Here is a 25,587-nt window from a genome sequence, read left to right on the forward strand (position 1 = left end):
GAGGCGAGGTCAGAATCGCCCCCAGGTCCCGCCACACGCAAGGCGTGGCCTGGGGCGGGGCCAGGGACACACTCGAGGCAGGCCCGGGCCACTCACCTGCTCACGCTTCAGCTTCTCGCGCTTGCGCATTAGCTCGATGAGCAGCCGTGCGCGCTCCAGGTCGTGGCGCAGCCGCTGCCAGTACTTGAGCTTCTCCTTGGCGGCCTTCATCTCTTCATCGTTTTCTCTCTGGGGGGCAACAGAAGCTGCCGTTGGGGTCTGCACGACCTCAGGCCTTCCGACGGCATCCTGGTGGCCTGGGGGAGCCCGGCCTCCAGCCAGCAGGCGGCAGCCAGGGCTCTGGGGCGCCAGGAGCACGGGGAACACGGCAGGTGGCCTCTACGAGATTCTGCCAGGGGGGTTCACGCTGAGAGCCTAATGAGAGCGTAAGGGCCCGAGGGTCCCGTGCTAACCGCAGATACCTTCTGCTTCAAGTGACAAACCGCACGCAGCTGGGAAGCTCGTGTCAGACACCACTGTCGGCCCCTGGACACGCAAACAGCAAGCCCTGTGGACCAGCCGGCACCCTGCTCCTCAACGTCCCCGAGGGTGTAAAACAGCCTGGTGTGGGGGCACAGGCTGGGCCCGAGTGCTCGTGCCAGAGCGCTCCAGCTCTGGGCTCTGCACGCCCGTGCTCCTGCTGGGCCAGTGGCACTAACCTCACCAGCAGGGGGCAGGAGACACCTCTGGGTGGCTAGTGCACTCAACCCTCTTAGGGTCCAGGCCCATTTGTTTCCATCCTTCATGATTTCATCCAGAACGTGAGGGGGTGTGAAATCCACCTGACAGTCTCCATGGCCAAGTGCCTCCACGTGGCCCTCACATCCACTACCGTATGAGCCTGGTGACCAAGGCCCCTCCTAACACACGGGCCATCTGAACGTGCCCCAAAGGGGAGAGGGCCACACAGTGGGCTGACCATCAGAGACCGGCTCAGAGTCCAGCAGACCCATGCAGGGTGCTGGCAGCCTCACCTACCACCCACCCCTCCTCTTCCAGAACTCCCTCCTCCCCACCCAGCACACAGAAGCACCTTGGCCTGCCTCCCACTACTTCACCGGCCCCACCCCCATGCCTGGCCCCCCCACATCAGAGCACCCCTAGTCCTCGACGTAAGAGCCCAGCAACATGCTCCCGCAGGTCTCCCGGCCCCCGTGTACCCCTAAACTCCCCCACAATCCCCACATGCCCCCCTACAAGTCCCCACATGGGCATCTTCCACTCTCGGCTCTGATGTCTGCAGAGCTGCCAGGCCACCTAAGGGGACACCACGCCCAGGAGACCCCAGGGCAAGGCAGAGACTGTGCACCTGGTGGGAACTGCGCTGGGACTGCAGGCTGGACTGGAGTCTCCGCAGCAAGGGTGCCCCGTTCCTCGACAGCCTCTTGAGGAGCCAGTAGCTGTGAGCTCGCTCCACAAACTGCTTCTTCCGCTGGATGGCCACCTGATCTGCAATCTTATTTAATCTGAAATACGAAAAATTCAGTTTAGCTCTGATGGGTCCAGCCCTGGAGACCATGAGGATGTGCAGCCCTTCCCCCAGCCCACTGGGCACAAACTCCCAACAGGCAGACGTCCCCCCAACTGTTAAATCACTGAGGGCTCTTCCGTTAGCCCCACAAGGCTGCCTGAGAGCTTCCACCTGGCCCCACTCTGCTGCCCAACCAAAAGCAGCTCCCTGGCCAGCCTCACGAGTACAATCACACCGTCCTCGCCATGACAAACCAAGTACGAACCACAGAGAAAGCACAACAAGTCGCCCTTCATGAGTGCCAAGAAGCAAGACTTCAGGGCCGAGATACAGACTCTCAGACCACATGATAAAAGAATGCAAACCACAGGCATCACAAGCCAATCAAGAGAGGACACCACCTCCACTGCGTCCCAAACAACAGCCTCCAACCCTCCAGGCACCAGCAGCTCTGCCACAGGCATCCCAGTCATATGAAGCCCACAGGTGCACTCCGGGAGTGTCAGGCGGTGACACACAGTGCACATGTGTACTCGGGGAGCATCAGGAGGAAACACATAGTCCACACGTGCACTCAGGAGTGTCAGGCGGTGACATGTAGTCCACATGTGCACTCAGGGAGCATCAGGCGGTGATGTGTACCCCACACATGCACCCGGAGCACCAGGCAAGGACACATAGTCCACATGTGCACTAAGGGAGCATAGACGGTAACACACAGCCCACATGTGCACTTGGAGCATCAGGCAGTGACACGCAGTCCACACCTACACTCGGGGAGTGTCAGGCGGTAACACACTGTGGTAGTTAAGCTTGTGTGTCAACACGGCTGGGCCCGGCTGAGCGGCCCCATGATGAGAACGACAATCAGCTCCATGGTGCAGTCCACTGCGAGCAGCTGAGCAGCTGCTTTAGGGATGTGCTCTGATTCCTATATTGAAGCAACAGCTTTGGGAATGGTCTCCAGCTCACAGCACTTGAACCCTGCATGTAGCCATGTCGTTGTTCAGCAGCCCACCATGCTCTGCCAACCTTGGGACTTTCAAAGGACTTGGATGAATGGCCTGCCATATGACTTGGTAACATTGGGACTGTGCCTTTTTACTCGTCAACTTTGGGCTTGTCAGCCTCAGCAGCCAGCAGCTGTCTGAGTGAAGGAAAGCCTCCAGCTTCAGTGGGCCGGAAGCAGGAGGCAGAGCTGCAACCCAAGTTTGAAGGGCTTTCACCCAACCCCTAGAGCCTGGCACTCTGAACTTAGACTTAAAGCCTCCAAAGTGTAAGAGAATAAACTCCTGTTTGTTAAAACCATCCTGTTTATGGTATATTCTTGTCGGAGCGGCACTAGGTAACCAAATCACATAAAGTCAGACAGGAACACCTGCAAACATGCACTCGGGGAGCGTCAGGCAGTAACATGAATTCTACATGTGTGTTCGAGGAGCATCAGGCAGTGACATGTAGTCCACACGTACGCTCAGGGAGCATTAGACGGTGACACGTAGTCCACATGTGCACTCGGGGAGCATCAGGCAGTGACATGTAGTCCACCTGTGTGCTCAGAGGCCGTCAGGTAGTGACACGTAGTTCACCTGGGTGCTCGGGGGGCATCAAGCGGAGACACAGTCCACACACGCACTCAGGGAGCATCAGGCAGTAACATGTGGTCTACCCATGCCCTCAGGGAGCGTCAGGTGAAGACATGTAGTCCACATGTGCACTCGGGGACCATCAGGCAGTGACACATAATCCACACGTGCGCTCAAGAAGCATCAGGCAGTGACATGTCCATGCATGCGCTTGGGAGCATCAGACAGTGACACGTAGTCCACACGTGCACTCAGAGAGCATTAGACGGTGACACGTAGTCCACACGTGCACTCGGAGAGCATCAGGAACTGACACGTAATCCACCTGTGTGCTCAGGGGGCGTCAGGCAGTGACACGTAGTCCACCTGTGTGCTCGGGGGGCATCAAGCGGAGACATGTAGCCCATGCATGTGCTCGGGGAGTGTCAAGCGGAGACACGTAGTCCACACATGCACTCAGAGAACATCAAGCAGTAACACGTAGTCTACCCATGCCCTCGGGGAGCGTCAGGTGGAGACATGTAGTCCACACGTGCACTCGGGGAGCATCAGGAAGTGACACGTAGTCCACACATGCACTCAGGAGCATCAGGCGGTGACACATCCACGCATGTGCTTGGGAGCGTCAGACAGTGACACGTAGTCCACATGTCCACTCAGAGAGCATCAGACAGTGACACGTAGTCCACACATGTGCTCGAGGAGTATCAGACGATGACATGTAGTCCACATGTGCGCTTGGGGAGCATCAGACGGTGACACATAGTCCACGTGTGCATTCGTGGAGTGTCAGGCAGTGACATGTAGTCCACACGTGCACTCAGGAGCGTCAGTCCATGACAATCAATGTATACACTCAGGAAAGCATCACACAGTGAAACATATTATCATCCATATGCCCTCGGAGCCTGCCACAGTGACGTGTAATTCACACATGTACTCAGAGCATCACACAGGGACAATCCATGTATGGAAATGGACAGTGAGCCTGGCTGTGTAGCTGGAAGGATGCAATTAGTGTCCCAGAGTTATCCATCAGAAACTGCTGAATTGGTGTTTTATTGTGCATGTTTTACCACAATAAAGAAAACTCGTTTTTCAATAAATAAGTATGTAATGATTACATGATTAACATAGTTGATAGCATTAAACCATAAGCTGAAAACCGCTGACCCGGCAAGTTTCACAGTTAAATAAACAAGTAACTACAGACGTGTGTACACATGGGCACATGTACACGTGGGCTAGTATGCTCACATGAGTTCTAGGCCTGTCTGGAGTGAGGGCCTGGAAGCAGACACCCCAGGAGCAATGAGCACGCACAGCCCCCAGACCTTGGTTTCTAAGACCTCTCTCCTAGAAAAGGAACCAGGACTCCTTGGAGAGATGGCTGATCCCAGGGTGGGGTCAGAAGGTACACTCCATGAGCCTGGAGTGTCACCTGGTACCACATCTTACACAACAGCTCAAGAAACAAAGCCATGGGGCCAGGGCAAAGGAACCAGGACTCCTTGGAGAGACGGCTGATCTCAGGGCTGGGGCAGAGAGTACGCTCCACGAGCCTAGAGCGTCACCTGGTACCACATCTTATGCAATAGCTCAAGAAACAAAGTGATGGGGCCACGTCAAAGAGCTCAGAGCTAACTGAAATCACTCCCGATGGCCAAAGCTGGAACATGTGATCAACAAGACAGAGAACACCGTATTGGGTTACAACCCAAAATATAAACAGATACCCACGCACCCACACTCACACGCATAAATACCCACACGTCCACACTCATGTGCATAGATACCCATGTATCCGCACTCGTGCAGAGGTGCCCACACGTCCACACTCGTGCACAGAAACAGCCACACGTCCACATTCGCATGCATACAAAGCCATGCATCCCCACTAATGTGCATAAATACCCACACATCCACACTCACGCACAAATACCCACACGTTCCCCACTAATGCACATAAATACTCACACATCCACACTCACAAGCATAGATACCCATGTGTCCACTCTCACACGTATAGATCCTACACTTCCACACCCGCACGCATAGATCCCCACATGTATGCACCCGCGCAGACACCCATGCATCCACACCCGTGCACATACACAGCTACACGTCCACATTCACATGCATAAACAGCCATGCGTCCACACTCACATACACAAATACCCACGTGTCCACACTCACATGCATAAATACCCACACGTCCACATTCACGTGCATAAACAGTCATGCGTCCACACTCACGCATAAATACCTATGCATCCATGCTCACACGCATACCCATGTGTCCACACTAATGGGCATAAATACCCACGCATCCACACTCACCCATAAATAGCCACGTGTCCACACTAACGTGCATAAATACCCAAGCATCCACACTAACATGCATAAATACCCACGCGTCCACACCTGCACGTACCCATGCATCCAAACTCGCACATAAATACCCATGTGTCCACACTTGCACATAAATACCCACGCCCCTGAACAAACTAAGAAATGGGTGAGAAGATGTGTATCTCCCATGCAGACTCCCACACAATTTATGTAGACCCCCACCCCCTATGTGGGCTGTGCATCGTGGTGTTACCCCCCCAGAAGACAACATGGACTTCATTGTGGAGAAGCTGACAAGCATGCCTCAGCCAGGTCTCAAGGTGAAGCTTGCAGTGGTCAGGCACATACCCTGATGTGACGAGAAGGCCACTTCTGTGGTCCTCCTTCCCAACACTGACCATCTAGTCATGAGAAAAACATGAGCCAGATCCCAACATGCCTTCTAGGATGGCCGTCCTACAGAACTCTGAGCAGCACTGCTGCGTATAATCCAGGAAGCAGAAGCAAGGCAAGTCTGGGGAACTGTCCAAGCCGAAGGGCCGAGAGAGATGCAGTGACTAGTGTGACGTGGGGTCGGGACTCTGGGGAGAGACACGAGGTAAAAGACAGTGGAATGCCATCAGTGTGGCACTTGGTCAACAGCAGGTGGGGTGACAAGCACCACAGCGTGCCCAGAGTCACTGACGGACACTGGGCAGTGGGCTAGGCCCACTCTCCGTCTATCACTTTCCTGTGAATCTGAAACTATGAACAGTAAACGTCTGTGTTTTAAACCTAGCGATCTACAGCACAAGGACAAGACCAGGCAGAGCATGTGGGCTCACTGCAAGGCAGGTACTGCAACTAAGACCCCAGCCCGTGACTCCCCAGAAGCACAAGCCGACGCGTTCACACCCAGCCTCCCCAGTCCTGGGGCTGCCATTTCTCTACCAAAGTCACTGGCCCAGCCTTCCCACCCTCCAGGACCCTGCTGGGTGTTCAGGGAACTTAGGCTTCCTCTCCTAAGGACATGGCACTGAGGGGCCAACGAGGGTGGGACGGGGAGTCCACAGGCACAGGCGAGCCTGGGACTCCCAGGTGTGGGTGGGAGGCCTGTCACTGGGCACGGCAGGGCCAGGAGGTTACTCCACTACTTCACGCCCATGAAACAACTTCCTCCTGAAACTCTGTAGACCTCGTTGTGTGTGCAGACTGTCGGTCCCGTGACAGGTGTGCTTTCCTAAGTCTTTGCTTTCCTCCTCTCCTTTGCCCTGGAGGACTAGAGACCAGCAGTCATAACTTAGGTGGCTGCTTCCAAGCTTTAAAGAACCCAGACACCACTCACCACATCGGGATGTAGAAGGCACGTGTCAGACCGAGAGTCTGCACACACCACGGCCTCATCTACCCTGGGACAGAAGAACTCCACTACCAACCATTCTGACCAGGAACGCAGAAGACGGCTCATGACACGATGGGAGGAAAATGTGGAAGAGAACTCAAATTACTGAAAAAGTTCTGGCTCACAGGACCAGTGGAGACTGGAAGGCTCCCTTAAACTTTGGGCTGAAACCACTCCCAGAGGTCTCCTAACAACCGATCGGCTCTTAAGACAACAACTTGCACCCCGAATGCTACGCTCCTTGAAAAAGATCGTCTATGAGACCAAATGGTCCATGTTTACTCTACAGACAAACTGAAAAGGTGAGGGGACAGGAAAACTGGGGTGCTGGAAAGGAAGCACCAGAGCAGGAGTCAGGGGCCCACTGACACACGGTGGGAAGTGCACGCAGTGCTGCACGACGATCTGCGGGAAAAGCGCTTCACGGGAACCTGACGAACTACGCAAACTGCCAACGAAACAATGAAACACTCAACACAGAAGGCCAAGGGAGGAAGTGATGTGAATGAGCACCCAGTTGTGAAACTGCAGAGCACCAAAGACAAAGCCAGGAAGAGGGGCAGGTGCGACCGTCTCGCTCCAACAGGGAGGGACGCTCATCCACGGAACTGCTCCCTCACTGTCCTTAAAGCACCCCCCCAACCCCCCGCTTTAGGAGACGCTGTGTTTGTATGGCCTGAGCATGAACTGTGACCACCGACTGGTCCAGGGAGCCTGGAAGACAGGGCCTCCATCTTCCTCACACAGAGCCTGGGCTACAGAGCTGTGTGGGAGGGTGCAGAGCAAGCCCAATGGGGCCGTGCAGCAGGAAGCACGCACAGAAACAGGGTCCGGGGATGGAGGTACTGTGTGCAGGGTGCCGGTCAGCCTCCTTTGTTTTAAAGCTGCCAAAACACCAGCAAGTGCACCCTTCAGCTATTCAAACTTCGGAAGAGAAACGTCAGATTTCAACTCAAAAACACGGATGGCACTATACTGTTTTTAAAAATCAGCTTGGTGGGGTGCGGTGCGATGAATTACTCGGCACAGCTTTTCTAACCAGTCTCTCTCTGTGACTCCCACCAGATCACTGGGTGGGATTAGAACGTGTATGGGACTCTGCCAGGCTTAAAATAAGCCCTCCTAGAGGCAGAGAGGTGATCTCACCGCCATCGAGAGAGAAGAGCTGGAGATGAAGGGAAGTGCATCCCTGGGCCCAAGATCCCTGCCCGGGACCTCCTTGCAGAGACAACCAGCTGAGGAAGCAACAGGCAAGAGACAGGTGGGCGAGCTTACCTGGCCCACAGAGCGAGAAAGCCGAGTGCCCTTGGGCAGAAGTGGGGTGCACGTAGGTGCACCTATCGCCAGAGCTGGAAGAGCTTTGTAACACTTGGCTGAGCAGGGCAGAGGCCAGGCCGAGAGGCCAAGGCCCAGAGAGGCGAGCCTGAGGGCACAGCAGAGGGGAGACTGACCTGGTCAAAGAACTGTATCCTGAGCACGTTCCTGGACCTGAGTTGTAGCCTGTTACCTCCCTAATAAACCCCATAATCATGAGTGTTGCCTCTGAGTTGTGTGTGGCCACCGCAGTGAATTGTCAACCCCAGCAGAGAAGCAGTGAGTGCCGTGGGAGGGACAGTTTCTGACTCTGTCTTCCTCTTATGAAGTCAAAGGAGGCCACAAGATGCCGCCTCCATGTCTTTTTCGTAAGGGGTCATGTGACCATAAGTTTAGACAGCCCCGGACCTGGCTGAATGCAAATGAGGTGGACCAATGCACAGCCCCTCAGTTGGGCTGCAAGCCCAACTGCGGACAGATCCCAGAGTTGGGGGACAGGTGTTTTGCAGATAAATAAAAACGGAAAGCTTACAACCAGGAAGCTCCTAATAAGAGCAGGAAAAAAGAGATACAAATTAGAAACACAGAAAGGGCCAGAGAGCAACAGAGGAGCAGGTGTGATAAAGCAAAGAGCTCAGGGCGTCAGAGCCCCGACAAGCAGCTCGCGGAGCCCCGCGGGCAGGGACGGGACAGGCATCGAAAGCCAAGTGAGGGCAAACCCAGTGAAAGACCACCAGAGCGAGGGGCCCACCCAAGCCCACCTGCTGCACGATTTCCGAAGGGGCAAAGACACTCAAACTGAGTCAAGTGCACACGTTAACACAGAACCCCCCCAAAGTACTAGAAGAGGGTAACTTCCACACGAGTAGGAGAAGAATGATGCTGCCCAAAAAACGTTTTTCAAGAAGAGTAGAATATGTTATTAAACACACACACACACACACACACACAAATAAATCCAAACACAGCAGCAATCTAGTATAGGTCACACACTAAATCCCCTAGTTAAAAGAGGCTATCAGTTTAGCTTTCAAAATAAAATCGAGTTTTAACAATGTGCAGCAAGGCTCGACGCCAAAGGGAACCCCAGCTACAATGCCACCAGCAGAGCAAGAAGTGCCAGCCGGCCAGCCAGCGCCAGCCGGGGGAGCCAAGACTGTTGCTTCTGGAGGAGACAGCTCCTGCCCACTGACTGGAGGGCTCCACCAAGCCCACCTCTGTATCGCCACCTAACAGAGCCTGAAAAACAGCAAACACTGGCAGAACTACACCAAGAGCTGTCCCACCTACAACGTCCAGGAGAGCCATCATGCCACAGCCAGCCAGGGATGTGGGAACCCCGGGCTCACACACGACCTCAGACCAGCAGAAGTGGGTGTTTCATGCTGACAGCCAGCGAGCCAGGAGGCCCAGCAAATACCGTGTTAGAGAAGGGTTTAGGCAAACAAAGTTCTACATCATGCAGGGGTAAAAGCAGAAATTACCACATAAATGCAAAAACACAATCGGGGAGGATCAGATGGGAGGAGGAGCAGGGGAGCAGCCCTGGGGGACCCCCTCTCATTGGAAAGAGGAGTACGGCCCTGATGTGCACACCGCAGCCAGGAAGGGTGGGAAAGTCCACAGAGCAAAAGACAACGCAGCACAAAAGATACTGACTAACTGGCCGTGATGAACTGAGCATGCTGATTCTTCAGACCCAAGACTGAGGCAAGGCACAGGCACGTGTCCACCAAGGGTAAGTGTCTACCACAAGCCCAGAGAGACTAACACTTAGTGGGGGTTACCTGGGTGGGAGGCGCCGTTCTCTGAGAGGGCAAGTGTGTGTGTCTAAGGTGATGGGTGACTGACACCAGCTCAGGGTAGTAGCTACTAACTTGACTGACACAGTAACTCACGTCACCAAGCTGTACATCAGAAAAAGGGTAAGATGGCAAGCCTAAGACGGCAAGCATTATATCCCCCATAACTTTACAGCCACAGCCAAAAACCAGACGCTGCCACTGCCGCTGCTTCAGTACAACCAGAGCTCGTGTGGGCGACCATGACGTGCACTATACAGGTGTGATTCGCCTGCTTCTGCAAACAGCACAACCCTCTCATGCACCTTATGCACCTTCTATGAGAAATCAGGCAGTTCTTAGTTCAAAGGTCTAGGGACCTGGTTTCACAGGACCGTTCAGTCAACGGGTGTAGCACTGTCCTCAACGTTTCTCTTCTACCCCCTCGTTGAGTAAGCAGCTCAGTCTTAAAAGCTTGCCCAGCACCCATCCAACATACAACCACTGGTCTCCATTTGCCTGGAGAAGCAGAGGAAGGAGGGGCCCAGGAGTCTGAGGAGGAGCTGGTCTGCAGGTCTAACTGCCTCCATCAATACTGGCCTCTTTGACCACGAGACCCAAACAACTGGATGGTGTGTGCCTACCAGTACTGAACATTGTAATCAAGGAAACAACAGATGAATCCTGAATAGAAAAGAATTTCACATTCTTATCAAATCCAAACTTACTGGATCTCCTGAGACTGAAGAAAACCCCAAATCAACTGCCCTGAGAAAATCTCTAAACTTTGAACCAAAGCTACCCCCAAAGTCATCTTTCAACAAGTCTGACTAGAAAGAACACCTCCCTTGTGCACTGTGCCCCGTTAAGGAATTATCCACATGAGAGCAAGCTGATACCCATAATGCCAAAGCACAGATGAGAATTTAAAGGGTAGTCAGTCTAAGTCAAAGGAACCCCAGGGGCACAGCAGTTAAGGACTCAGCAGCTAACGGAAAGGCTGGCAGCTGCAACCCATTTATACAGCCGGAGAAAGACAGCAGTCTGTTTACATCAAGTTCACAGCCTTGGAAACTCTCTGTGGCACTTCTACCTTGTCCTGTAGGCTCTCTCTGAGTCAGAGCTGATTTGAGGGCTACCGTGCTTTGTGGTTTTTCTTAATCCAGGTCAATGGGGTGAAACAATACAGATGGGAACAGTGAGACCAGCGAAACAATGCACAGAATGGAACTGACATCGCTGAACTGGACGCAGGAACTGTTAAATGAGTGTATATTCTCACCAAAAATAAAAGTTAAAAGAACACACCCAAAGGACTTCATGAAAATTAAATATTCCTGTACATCAAATAGGGGGGCACTGGTGGCACAATGCCTAAGGCATTCGATTGATAGCCAGAAGGCTGGTGGTTCAAACCCATGAGCCACTCCTCGGAAGGAAGACTGGGCCATCTACTGCCATAGTGATACCACCTCGGAAACACAAGGAGGGGTCTCGTTGTAAGTCGAATCGACGCAATGGCAGTGACTTTGTTTTTTTGGTTTGATACATAAACAACTTTATCCACAAAATAAAAAGATAACCCACAGATTAGAGAAAGTTTTCAGGAACCACAAAGCAGGTAAGAGCCTAATATCTAAAATGTAAAACTCCGCAGGGAACATCAAGCTCAACTGGCATAACACACTATACAAAACATTGTTCCACCTCCTACTTTGGTGAGTAGCGACTGGGATCTTAAAAGCTAGCAAGCTGTCATCTAGATGCAACAATGGGTCTCTCCTCATCCAGAGCAAAGAAGAATGAAGAAAACGAAAATTCATGGAAACAATTAGTCCTAGCGACTGGTACACCATCTGATCTGCAACTTATACGACTATGAGACCAGAAGAACTAGATGGTGCCCAGCTACCACTGTCATCCACTTGGAAGGGGATCTATGCAGGAGATCCTGGATAGAGAGGTAGAACAATGTGGGAACAAAACTCAAAATCATTTGGAGGAAAAAAAAAGGGGGGGGGGGACCAGGTTTGCTGGTCGATAGAGCCTGGTGGAACCACTCAGACTATGGCTCCTAACTGCCCTTCAGGTCTGGAATTGAACCCACATCTGTGGTTTCTAGCCAAACAAAAGACAGGCATATGAGTTGAACATTTACCTCAAGTAGACACTCTCCTTGGAGAGAACAATCATGGGAGAAAGAAGGGCTATTTATGCACAGGGAGACAGCTCAGAGGGCAGGAGTCCATGGAGGGATGGACACAGGGAAGAAGTAACTAGGGGGAGGAAGTGGGAGGGGAGCTGTTGCATTGTGGTAAACTGTGGTCCATGTCATAAGACAAAGTATATGTGAACTGCTGTATGGAAGGTGAATTTGCTCTGTAAATCTTCACCCAAATCACAATAAAAAATTAAAATAAAATAAAAATAAAATGTAAAACTCCTACAACTGAACAACAAAAAGACAAATAACACAGTCCAAAAGCTGGGCTATGGACACAGAAAACCTCTAAGATTCTCCAAAAAAGCTGTTAGAACCAATTAATGAACTGAGCAAAAGTGTTAGGTTACAGGGTCAACACATGCCAACCAGCTGGGTTTCTGCACATCAGCAGTGAGCAAGTGGAAGAGGGAACAGAGAAAATACTGCCATTTACAATAGGACCTCAAAGAGTGAGTACCTAGGAATACGGGAATAACTGGTTACCTAGAGTCACTATGAGTCAGGTCCGACTCGACGGCACATAACAACATCAACAAGAGCTGACAGGAATATACCACAAATGGGATGCTTGAACAAACAGGAGTTTATTCTCTTACAGTTCAGGAGGCTAGAAGTCTGACTTCAAAGTGCCAGGCTCTAGGAGCTGGGTGAAAGCCCCTCGACCTTGGGCTTCAGCTCTGCCTCTTGCTCCCAGTCCACTGAAGCTTAACAAGCCCAAGGTCAACAAATAAAATGGCACAGTCCCGATGTTACCAAACCACACGGCAGGCCATTAATTTAAGTCCATTAAAAGTCCCAAGATCAGCAGAGCATGGCAGGCTACTGAACGACGACATGGCTACATGCAGGGTGCAAGCATGCCATAAGCTGGAGACCATTCCCAAAGCGGTTTCTTACATACGGGAGGCAGACCACATACCCAAAGGCAGCTACTTCAGCTGCTCACAGTAGATTCCACCACGGGGTTGATTACCAGTCTCATCATGGGGAATACTACAACCAGCTCCCCAGCCACTCAACTAGGCCCAGCCAAGTTGACACACAAACTTAACCACCACAGACCTGAACACAGAAACTTACAAAATATTACGCAAGAAATGAAAGAAGACCTATACAAATGGGACCATATTCCACATTCATAGATTTGAAGGCTTAATACAGTTAAGATGTCAACACTATCCAAAGCAATCTGTAAATTCAATGCAATTCTGTGAAAATTCCAGCCTTCTTTGCAGAAATGGAAAAGTCAATCCTCAAATTTATAAGGAAGGGCAAGGGGCCTGGAACAGCTGAAGCAATCTTGAACAAGAGCAACAAAGTGGAGGACTCCCATTTCCTGATTTGAACACCAACGACAAAGAAGCTGCTCTAGTTAAAACAGTCCAGCAGTGGTGTAAGCACACACACGCAGGCCAACGGAATAGAACGGAAAGTCCAGAAATACATCCGTCTATGGCCAACTGAGTTTCGACAAGGGTGCCAAGTCCATTCGTTGGGAGAAGGACAAGGGTCTTTAATAAACAGTCCTGGGACAACTGAATCTCCACATGAAGAAGAACGAGTTAGGGTCCACCTCACACCATACACAAAAGCCAATTTAAAACGGATCAAAGACCTGAATGTGAAGACAAAAACCATCAAACTCTAAGAAGAAAATGCAGGGACGAGACTAGGGACTAGAGTTGAGCAACAGATCAGCAGGTAAGACAACAAAAGCTGGAGCAGCACGAGTCAAAAGGAGTGGATCGAACAAAACTTAAACTTGAATGCTTTAGTATGTCAACTGAGTAAAAGACAACCCACTGGTTGGGAGATTTTCAGGAACCATACATCAGATACAATGCAAAAATGCAACACACTGCCATCGAGTCGGATCTGACTCATAGCGACCTCTCTGTGGTTTCCAAGGCAGTATCACTACAGAAGTAGATTGCCCAATCTTCCTTCCAAGGAGCAGCTGGTGGGTTTGAACTGCCAGCCTTCTGCTTAGCAGTCAAATGCCTTAGGCATAATGCCACCAGAGCTCCTATATGTCAGATAGGGACCTAATATCCAAACTGCATATGAACCTTCCACAACTCAAAATGAAAGACAAACTACCCAATCAAAACAAGGCCTTGAACAGACAGTTCCCCAAGAGGACCAACAGTCAGTAAGCCGGACAAGACACTCAATCCCGTCAGCCACTGCTGCTGCACCTCTGAGAGCTAACAAAGTTGACTCTGACACATGGTGGCCCTACGCAGGCAGAGCATGACTGCTCCGTGGGGGTTTCAAGGCTGTGACCTTTCAAAAACAGGTCGCTAGGCATTTCCTCCAAGGTACCTCTGGGGGGTTTCAAACTACCAACCATTCAGCTAGCACTGAAGTGTTATTGTTGTTGTTGTACTACAGCATTAACAGATTAAAAATTCCTCTCAACCACTGTGGAAAGCAGTATGGTGATTCCTTAAAAAGCTGGAAACAGAAATATCATTTGTTGATTCCATTACTAGGTATATATCCTAAAGTGAGAGCCATGACAAGAACAGACATATGCACACCCACATTCATTACAGCACTATTTATAATGGCCAAAAGATGGAAACAACCTAGGTGTCCATCAACTGAGGAATGGATAACCAAACTATGGTACATACACACAACAGAATACTACGCAACCCTAAACAATAACCTAGAATCTGCAAAACACTGCATAATGTGGATGAACTTGGAGGACATCATGCTGAGTGAAATAAGTCAATCACAGAAGGACAGATAGTGTATTAGTCCGTTATCGTAAAAAGTCAAGGAAAGGTGTATCTATGGAAGGAAATTTTCTTTGTTGCTTACTACGGGTGGGAGGGGAGGGGAGGGAACACTGTTAGATTAGGCAGAGACAAGTACTGATTTGGGCAAAGAGAAGGGCAATGTACCAAATACAAGTGATCAACACCGTGGCGCTGAGGAAGAAGAAGGCTTAGGGAGGTATGAACAGCAAAGATGAACCCTTTTGCACATACAGAACAGTGTTGTCTATGAAGGCAAACATGGGTATACAGGTGGATAGGTAGGTAGAGAGGTTGAACTATTAGGTATGTCCATGCAAGGGGAGTGTGCCCAAGACCATGTACAGGGTTGGCAGACAATATTTCTACAAGTATATTTGTATGATCTATAATAATTCCCAGGTATATAGTAGATCTGACAAGGGACAAGACTGTAGTCACTTCTTGGCCACAGCCAGCTACCCAGAGGGAATGAGTACTTGGACCTGTGGGCTTGGGACCATAGTCGCAGGGGACATCAAGCTCAATTAGCACAACATACTATACAAAAACACTGTTCCACATCTTACTTGGTGAGTAGCAACTGGGATCTTAAAAGCTTGCAAGCAGCCATCTAGATGCAATGATAGGTCTCTCTTCAACTAGAGCAAAGTAGAATGAAGAAAACCAAAGATTCATGGAAACAATTAATCCAAGTGACTGGTGCACCACACAATCCTCAGCCTACACGACTATGAGACCAGAAGAACTAGATGGTGCCCAGCTACCACTGTCAACCACTTGGAGGGAGATCTATGTAGAAGATCCTGGATATAGAGGGAGAACAATGTGGAACAAAACACAAAATTATTTAAAAAAAAAAAAAAAAGGGACCAGGTTTGCTGGTCTGATACAGCCTGGTGGAACCACTGAGACTATGGCCCCTAGCTGCCCTTCAGGTCTGGAATCAAACCCACTCCTGTGGCTTCCAGCCAAACAAAAGACAGGCATATGAGGTAAACATTTGCACTAGGTAGATATACTCCTTGGAGAGATCAATCATGGGAGAAAGAAGGGCTATGGCAGCTCTGGTGGTGTGGTGCCTAAAGCATCTGACTGCTAACCAGAAGGCTGGCGGTTCAAACCCACCAGCCACTCCTCGGAAGGAAGACTGGGCAATCTACTTCCACAGAGATACCTCCTCAGAAACCCAAGGAGGGGTGCTATGAGTCGGATCCAACTAGACGGCAGTGAGTGAGTATGCAGAGGAAGAGGTAGCTCCGGAGGCAAGAGTGCGTGGGAGGGAAGGGCACAGGGAAGAGATAACTATGGGCAGGAAATGGGAGGGGAGCTGTTGCATTATGGGAAACTGTAGTCAATGTCATGAGACAAAGCGTTATGTGAGCTGCTATACGGAAGGTGAATTTGCTCCGTAAACATTCACCCAAATCACAATTAAATAATTCCTCTCAAAGATGCAGAAAATTCATTCAAAAACTAAAGTTCTAATTACATTACAAACAATTTCACAGAGTAATCACCAGGCAGGGCTGAGACAGGAGGTGCACTTGTCAACTCTGAACTGGTCCAAGACAGGTTCAGATGAAGAAGGCAGAGCTGAAGGAGTGGGAAAGGCCATGCAGGCTGCCATTGCCCACAGGTGGCCATGTCCACAGAGACAGTACACACTGTGGTACACCAATCCACAGAATACAAACACCCCATCCACGTAGCTACAAACTGTCTGTTAAAAAATTATTTGCAGTGTTAACAAGTAAGTTCCCAGCACTAAATATAACAGGAGATGTATAAGATTTTTAGGGAGAAAACCGTGATGCTTTCCCCAGACAGGAAATAAGTGCTATGTGAATAGTCAGGCGGGCTGGGTCTGAGTTCAAGTCAATGTCAGAAAGTCAAAGGAAGACCAAGGTCAGGGTGACAGATGAGTAACAGGACCCTAAATGCTAACTGCACACCGTACAGGAGGCCCTGGGTGGTGCAACAGGCAAGCGCTCGGCAATGGGCCGCAAGACGGGGATCATCCCAACCTACCCCGAGGCACCACAGAAGAAAGGTCTGACTGGCCATCTGCTTCCAAAAGGCCTTGAAAGCCCTGTAAAACAGCAGTTTCCTGCACGTATGGTCGCCACGCGTTACAGTCAACCCACCGGCACCTACCAGCACCCACACATCCTACAGCTGTGCAGCACATGCTGAGAGCTCAAGGAGAGGGTGGCCAGGGTGATTCCCAACAACAGGGGTCTGAGGTTCAAGCCACCGTCAGGTTCTGACGAAGGTGGATAAGCAGGCCAAGGGCACCAACCCACCATGCAAGGGAGCCCGTGTCAGTCCTGGGCTTGCAGACCAGCGGGCAAAGCAAGACGGCCACTCACGTGACTCTGCAGTGACTCACCATGCAGCAGGGACGCACACAGCACCTGCGCCCACCACCTGGAGGCAACTCCCAGAGGACAAGAGTTTATGAAAACACAGATAAAAGTATTGTGACTCAGGTTTCAAAAACCCAAACCAAACCCAAGGCCACTGAGTCAATTCCCACTCACAGCAACCCTACAGGACAGAGCAGAACTGCCCCACAGGGTGTCTGAGGCTACAAACCTTTATGGAACCTGACCGCCTCATCTTTCTCTGGCAGAGGGCTGAGGGGTTCAAACCACTGACCTTCTGGTCAGCCCAGTGCTTTAGCCACAGCACCACCAGGGCTCCTTGTGACTTGGGCTAGAAACCCCCCTAAACTAAGACATGTCAGCTCCCAGACCTGTGAATCAGGGCTGAGACCATTTTAAGAACTAGTCTGTTAGGTTCCTGCCCCAACACATGTTCACAAAACCATCTGAATGGGAGTTGTTTCTAGCACCGAAGGGCAGTGGCAAATGTTATCACCTGTATTTCCACAAGACGACCACAGCTGCAAGAAGGAAAGGGGCGGTGAAATTGGCCAGGCAGCGTCTTGAAGCCAGGCCAGAGAACATGTGGTCTCACTACCCTGAAAATCCCCAACAAGGAAGGATTCTTTTAAACAGGCCCAGGAGCTCCGGGGGCATAGTGCCTAAGGCATTTGACTGCTAACCAGAAGGCTGGCGGTTCAAACCCACCAGTCACTCCTCGGAAGGAAGGTTGGGCAATCTACTTCTGTAGTGATACCGCCTCGGAAACCCAAGGAGGGAGTCGGGTACGACTCAACAGCAGGGGGTTTGGTTGGTTTAAACAAGGAGAAGGCTGCCAGGAAAGGGGCAGAGACCAAACCCATCCCATGCAAAGAGCCACCCAAGGCAGGGAACTAGGTCACAGAGGAACCAGGCACAGCCTTGGCCAGCCAGCAGCCACACCACCAGGACGTGCTGGGCGCTTTAACTGCAGAAGGCAGCACACCACACTACCAGTCACCGGCCAGCACCCAGAAGGGCTGGCACTCTCGCACACAGCGGACCGAGCAACTTCACTGAGGCTGGCTGAGAGCTGCCAGGACGGCACCAAAAGGAATACCAACCCAGAAAGGCCAGCTGCTGCAGCCACATCCAAGGTGACGGCACCGAGTGAAACACGGAAGTCCACGAACCTGTGCCGGATCATGTGCACACATGAGGATGGGAAGATCCACCCGACTGCTCACCGCGGCTGCCCCGGCAGGCGCCCTAAAACATTCAGCCTCTGGATAGCTGACCAGTGTCACACTCGCTCTCTGCCCACTTTCCACCTTTGTTAACTGAAAAATCCCAAGAAATCTGCCGCTTGTCCAGACAGGATTATTCTTTCCATCGGGGGGACTCACTCTGCCAGGGGCCTGGGACGCCACAGCCATTGGCTATGGGCAGGACGCACTCACCTACGCTTTGCCACATGTTTCTGTACCACCCCAGTCTTCACAGCCGCCAACGGTGGCCAGCTGCACAGGGCTTTCCCCTCATAGGTGTCCTCCACACTCCCCATTTAGTAACCATCGGGAAACTTGCAGATATTTCCAAGAAGGTAAAAAGAAAGCCACCAACATCCTGCCTCACGGGTTCCCACGGCAGCACCCAGGTCCAGGCTGAACATGTACCCAAAGGCCAGGGCCGTCCACACGCCAGCCAGTCAACTGGACACCGCACGGCAGCGACTGTGTGCTAGCCTACTGCCAAGGTCAAAGATGATCAAACGGATCCTCAACCCGACCCCCACCAAAGGTCTCAGCTCCAAGACCGTGAATGGCAGGCACTTCAGGGGGACCCAGGAGCGGCAGGGGTGTCACCTCCACTTAAGCACTTAAGTGGGGGGGGGGCAGTCTGGGTACAGTGCCACAAAGAAAGTGGCCCGGCAGCAAAGGAGCCAGACAGGACAGGAGGTGGGGGGGCAGGGGGCCGGACGGGGCAGGGGGCGGGGCCAGGTGTGAGCACATGACCCAGCAGGAAAGGTGCACCAGGTCTCAGTAAACACGAGAATCCTGTAGGAAAAGTCAGCAGGAACTCAAAAGGGCTGGCAACGTGGGGAGATGCTGGGTCTTTCCGCACCCAGCCTTCTCCACCTTGGCTCTCCCGATCACAACGACCCTGTTCACCAGGGGCCCCCGACCCCCAGCATGCCGCCTGCTGCAGGCGTGGCGACAAGAGGCTCCGTGAAGCGCCAAGGGGTGTGACCAGAGCAGTCAAAGACACTGCTCAGGAAACACGCTCGCTTGCTTGTTGCATCTCGGAAGGTGCGTGTAGCAGCCTTGGGTTCCACTGCTGGGTTGGTCTGAACCCTCTTCAGAAGAGCTGCTACTCTGGGACTCCACGTGCTGCTCCTGCTTGTGTCCCCAACCGGTCTGAAGTGGGCTGGAGGGTCACACCAAAACACTTCCACGAAGGGCTCCTGTGCAGGGCTTCTCCTGTCACCCACAGGAGGTGGAAGCTTTATAAAGCGTGACGGAACATCGCAGCCAGACACGTGGAGAAGACACAAGTCCCACCCAAGCTCTGGCCTAGCACTGGTACCACCGACAAGCCGGAGCTCACGGCAGGGGCTGCTCTCTGCCAGGGGCAGCGAGCGCATCGGCAGAGCCCCGCAGGCATCCTGGGCACAGCAGGCCCTCGATGGCCAGCAGGGGCCCTCTCTCCTCACTCTACAACTCTCTCAAGGCACAAACTGACAAGGATCCTCTGCTGACCGATTCTCACACAAACTACCCAAGTGCCTGGAAGACCCCAGCCAGCGGTCCGGCCAAGCAGGACAGGGAGCACTCGGTCGTCAGGCCGACAAGCGAAAAGCGTGGAGACTTGGGGAAAACTCACAGCCTAATACTGTCAGGAAAAAGGCCTGCGTCTGCGATCCTCCCGGTCCTCCTCTTCCTGTGCAGCCCCTAACCAGGCCCTCCCACTCCCAGGAAGCCCCATGAAACCATGAGGTAGGGAAGGGCATCCCCCCAGAGAGTGGCCAAGGGGGTAAAGGCAGCCACCAGGCGGAAAAAGGGCCAGACAAACCAGGATGAGGGTTTTTGGCAGGAAAGGCAAGAGAGGAACCAGCCACGTCTTCAGACTTCTGTTTTCTCTGCAGATGTGTCTTAGTATACTACTCCTGTGATAGGAAGGGAGGAACAGACCACAGGTGCAAAGCCCAGGCCCCAGGCCCCCCACAAACCCACAACAATGCCCATCTACTACCCAGCACCAGAGCGGCGGCACGGGGCTGCCTGGTGACTTGCGGCAGAGAGAGCCAGAGCGCCCGCGTCATCATCCCCAAGCCTGTTACTTAAAGTAACCAGCAGCTCTTCTGTTTAAGATGTTGGGTATAAAAAAAAAATAAACAGAGCATCTTCTCATTAAGAATGACTATCACCTTAGAACTAGTTCACCTCAGTGCCTTTTTTTTTGTTTTAACCTGAAAGCATTTTATATACAGCTCCAGTTACAAAGCATCAACAGCCCTGGCAAGACACACACGTGTGTACACACATGCATGTGCACACACGGTCATGTACCTGCACATGCATGTGTATCTGCATACACAGACATGTACAGGTGTGCACACAGGCCCCACACAGGCTGCTGCCACAGATCTTGCTCACTCTGCAGGAGCAAGAAGACGGCTCTCCTAAGATCCCCAAACCCCTGCCCAGGTGGGGCTCATGCCCTTTGCCACCATGCCAAGCCAGCCTCCAGCACCCCCAGCCAGCCCATGGCTGGCCCCTTGCATCCCAGCCAGTTCCTGGCCCCTCTAGCCTGCCCCTGGGCCCCTGCTGACCTGCTCCCTGGCCTGCCCTCAGCTAGCTGCTTGGTTGTAAGAGGCGTTACATTAACATCATGAGGCAAAACGGGTATGAACTGTTGTATGGAAAATGAATGTGCTCTGTCAACTTTCACCCAAATCACAGTAAAATTTAAGAACAAAAAAGACAAGCTCTAGGAGGACCCGCCCTTTGAGAACCTTTCCCTGCTTCAGCAGCCAGCAGCCATGCAAGCAGCTCCAAGTGGAGGGGATGCCAGCCAGCCCCACATGCGGGAGCACAGGGTCAGCACCTCTAGGCTCTCAAGACCAGCCACAGCTCAGGCCACCACAAGGCAGCCTGTGGACCCAGCTCTAGGACAGCACCCAGCGCCTGGGTCAGGCTTGGGCTGCACACCCAGCACCATGCTGAAGTGGGCCGCTGTCTCCTCCCGCTGGTCCACCACGCTCCACCAGGCCACCAGCAGATGCTTGACGTGTGAGCTGGATCTCCTAGAGATGCTAGGACAGGTGTCCATGCATATCTTTGACTCTAAAAGGACAAGTTTATTCCAAAAAACACAACAAAGGCGAGACTCGACTCCTGGTACGTGGCTTGGCTAAGTCACCTGCTATGAAAATTTAGGTCCAAAGCAACTGTCTGCTTCCCGGTCACCCCTGGTCACCTTCGACCCATCAGTTCGGGACTCCCAAACAGATGCCTTTTCCTGGCAAGAGTCGGCCCCACCGAGGCAGCTAGTGCCCTCATGCCAACCCTGACATTCCACGAGCCAAAGGCGCACCTATTAGGAGCACAGGGAAATGTGTGTGCCTCATGGGACAGGAAGGGCCTGCCTCGCCCTCACCTGGTGCAGGAAGCGGACAGTGCTGCCACAGAGAAGGGAGTACTTCAGACCTCAAAGTCTACTTAGGGAGTCCAGTGGTCCGCCTTATAAGAGCCAGCCTGGCCAAAGGGGCTGTCCGTGGCACCAACAGCAGTCTTCTCTAGGGACGGGGACTGTGGAACATCTTATTCCCTTTCTTGTCTGAATGTACTGATTTTAACAAGTACACACTATTCTGTGAAAAGGATTAAAAGTCAGCCAGACAAAACAACACTCAGTATTGCCACTTCAGACTTGAATTCCCAACCTGGAGTGAGCAGCCCTGCTTCTCTCTACACAGAGCTGTGTTCTTAGCACTGCCCCCACTGCGCTACTCACAACTCGTGACGTTTGAAAACCGAAACGTGTTGTTGAAGCACAACTTGAGGTAAACCTGAATTATTCCAAGTGACGAACGAGCATGAAACACCACAAAAAGCAAACATCGACACACTGAAGGTAATTTTCATCCCTTACTGATGAAGTCTGTCACTTCCTCACCAAGTACAATGAACCTAGTAAGTCCATCACCTGTGAACAACAAAGCAGTCTGGGTGGCCACACACACATCACCCCCTCATCTGCCTCGTCTTCCCCAGGCCTTCCCGCCTCAGTCACCATCTTTACGCCCCAGCCCGCCACGTGCACCATGGTTTCTCAAAGCCAAGGGGACTGAGGGAGCACGAGAGAGGCGAACTCACCTCCAGAGGAACACCTGTCCCTTCCACAGAGATGAAACACGGCCAGAAGACTGAAACCAAACCCACCCAGTCACTTACACACTCTTACCGAGACAAAAGTGTTTTAAAGAGAACTGATGAAGGAACCAGTCAGTCAGGGGAAGGACCGGTCAGGATGAGGACTACGGGCTGGGAGCACACGCAGCTGGGCCAGCAGTGACGCCCAGGACAGAACAAGGCCGACAGCAGTGGGCAGCACCAGCAAGGCCTGGGTGCTGGGACACGGGCACACTGGGGTCAAAGAGTCCTTAAAAGAGCAGCGTTTGCTGAGAGGAACCGTGGGAAGAGCAGAGAAACACGACAGCGGAACTTGGGGCCATGTCCAATCAGCACCGGATTGTTCACGACAAATCCAAGAGCCCCACGCTGCGGCAGGGCACCGTACTCCATCACGTCAGAGGCAGTGGCAAGACTGTGTGGTCATGGTGTCATCACCACAGGGCCACACTAGTCTCACGCAGCCAAGGGGCCACAGGCTGACCCTTCCAAACTCCATGCTCCTGGGGTGTCGGGAAGCTCTGTGTGCAAAGGTGCCCTAAGTGCCTACAGCTCCCTCAGGGACACCCGTGTCCACTCTTCCTTGTACCCTGTTCTAAACTCCCTCCAGCCCAGCCTGGGGCCCACTTACCTCTGAGGGGGGATGTAAGGGGCACACACGGTGGGCAAGACCGCGCAGGGCTCCGTCGGCGTCTTCCGGGCCTTTTTCGCTTTCTTCCGGACCTTGGATGTGGACCTGGCTGCCTTGACCGGGCTCTCTTTTCGGCAGACGCCATTTTTCGTCTCCACGTCCCCATAAATGTTCAGCGGCCTCCGGGTGCAGCCCGGTGGCGTGTGAGCGTCACAGTATGCAGTTTTTCGGACCGAGAAGGTGGTGGCACCACCAGTCAGCTCCTTCACAGGCTCCATCTTCATGTAGAGGCCAGCCCTCTGGGCACACGTCACGTGGAAGGCCGTGTAGCAGTTGGCCTTGTGGCACTGGATGCAGGCGCCCACGCCCTTCTGCTTGCAGAGGTAGCAGGTGAGCTTCCAGCGGGCAGGCGGGATGTTCCGCACGCCATCGATGGGCTCGATGAAGACCGTGTTGGCAAAGCCGACCTCAGGGATCCACAGGGCACACACCACGTGGCCCCAGCGGTCGTCATCCGTCTTCTTGAAGGCACCGCCCCTGTTGGGGCACAGCACGCAGTCGACGGGCCGAGCACGGGACTGCAGGCAGTGCCGGCAGAGCCACTGGCCCTCGGGGATGTAGGGCACGCCGTAGCACTCTTGGTGCACGGCTAGGTTGCACAGGTCACAGAAGAGGATCACGTTGCTGTTCTGGCACTCACCGTCCATGCAGATGCAGCACACGGCGTCCTCGTCGATGAGGGCCTGCTGCTCACCCTGCTTCTGGTTCTCGCAGTACGACTCCTTCTCGAAGCGGTCCATGAGGAACTCAAACATGTGCTGCGACACAACCGACACGCAGTCGCCCTTGCGCTTCTCGTTAATGAGGTCCAGCCAGGCATAGTCCTCCTCGTCCATGTCATACTCCACCTCGTTGTCCAGCTCCTCGGCCGACTTCTCGACGAACTTGTAGTAGACAGGTGGCCGCCGTGGGGCTGACGGGGGACTGTAGTCGACAATACGCACCTTGGGCTCGGGGAGTGCGCTCGCCGAGGCGGGCGCACCGTGGGCACCAGCGGGGATGTCGCTTTTCTTTTTCACCCTGTTGTTTTTGTGGCGCTTGGTTCTCAGGCAGACGGGCGGCCTCTCACTGTTCTCCTTGTTGCTGTTGCACTCACTCATCTCCTGGGCGGTGAGGTCATCTTCCAGGATGATCTCCAGGGGGTCAAAGATGCTGATGCGGTGCAGGCGCCCCTCAATCTCAATCTCCACCATCCTCTGGGCTTGGGCGTAGGTCAGCGTCTCTCTTGTCGGGGAATGTTTAATACTGCACGGGGAGGAAGGGGGCCTGGCTGCGGGTCCTCGATGGCACCGGCCTTTCCTCCTCATTTGGTAATGATTACCTAGGCACAAAGCAGAGTCCGTCAGGCCAGGGTGGAACATGCGTCACCCACCCCCGAGGTTCTCGGGATCACTCCTCTTGGGACCCTCCCGCGGCCTGTCTTCACCAGGCCCATGCTCCACCAGGTGAGGAAGGAACAGGTGATGATACCAGGGGGAAAGGCAGCCAAGGGACAGCCCTCATGTTCCCGCTGACCCACCCCAGACAGCACAGCTCTGTGAGAGGCAGCTGCTGCCACATCCCCCTTTCTAAGCAGTCACAGGTGACGGAGATGACAACAGGCCCTCCAAACAGATCCCAGTGACCAGAAAACCCTGTGTGCTTCGAGGACCGCAGCAGTGGCGCTGTTAGGTGCGGCTCTGAGCTGCGCAGAGACTTGACCACTGAGCTGAGCCGTGTCCCCTCCTTCAGTTTTCAAGGAGAGCCCCCATGTGCATGCTGGGGAGCCATCTCCGACCCCTTCCTGACCCACTAAGAAACAAGCACTCGGCTCCAGTCCCTCCGTGGAGTCACTATGCTGCAAGGCCAGCAACCAGCCTGGTATCTAAGCAGGTGGCCACAGAGATTCCAGAATTTGCTCTTTTCAGAGCTGGGTGAAATCAGTGTGCACCCCATCCCTCCACTCTCTGAACGTCACCTCTTTCTTGGGGCTCCCCCGGCTGACGACTCTCCTGACTCAACCTGTGCGCTAAGTGGGGTGTCACCTCAGGGAGCATCCTGGGCGCCAACGAGAAGACCACTAGCCTTCTCCTAGAAGCGGACGACGCTGAGAAATCAGCCTGGGAACACGCCACATTGGAATCCAGGGCCTGGCTGCTGTGCCTGGAGGGCCACGGCAGAGTGACCAAGGGACCCACAGCCTCCCGCTGACTCAAGCTGG

General features: G+C 53.0%; 1 protein-coding gene across 1 annotated transcript in view; it reads right to left on the reverse strand.

The window, feature by feature from the left end:
- The window catches only part of BRD1 (bromodomain containing 1), a 49,427-nt gene extending 24,733 nt beyond the window's left edge, over window positions 1–24,694 (reverse strand). The window contains exons 1-3 of the mRNA XM_042782796.1: window positions 23,328–24,694; window positions 1,349–1,505; window positions 97–228 (exon numbers count right to left, since the gene is read on the reverse strand). Of these exons, the coding sequence (XP_042638730.1) occupies window positions 97–228; window positions 1,349–1,505; window positions 23,328–24,694 (1,656 nt within the window). The remainder of the gene's footprint in view (window positions 1–96; window positions 229–1,348; window positions 1,506–23,327) is intronic.
- Between the last annotated feature and the right edge of the window lie 893 nt (window positions 24,695–25,587).

This window comes from Orycteropus afer, unplaced genomic scaffold, assembly GCF_000298275.1.
Source record: "Orycteropus afer afer isolate SDZICR_OR568_19922 unplaced genomic scaffold, OryAfe1.0 scaffold00471, whole genome shotgun sequence".
In the NCBI taxonomy this organism is placed as follows: domain Eukaryota; kingdom Metazoa; phylum Chordata; class Mammalia; order Tubulidentata; family Orycteropodidae; genus Orycteropus; species Orycteropus afer.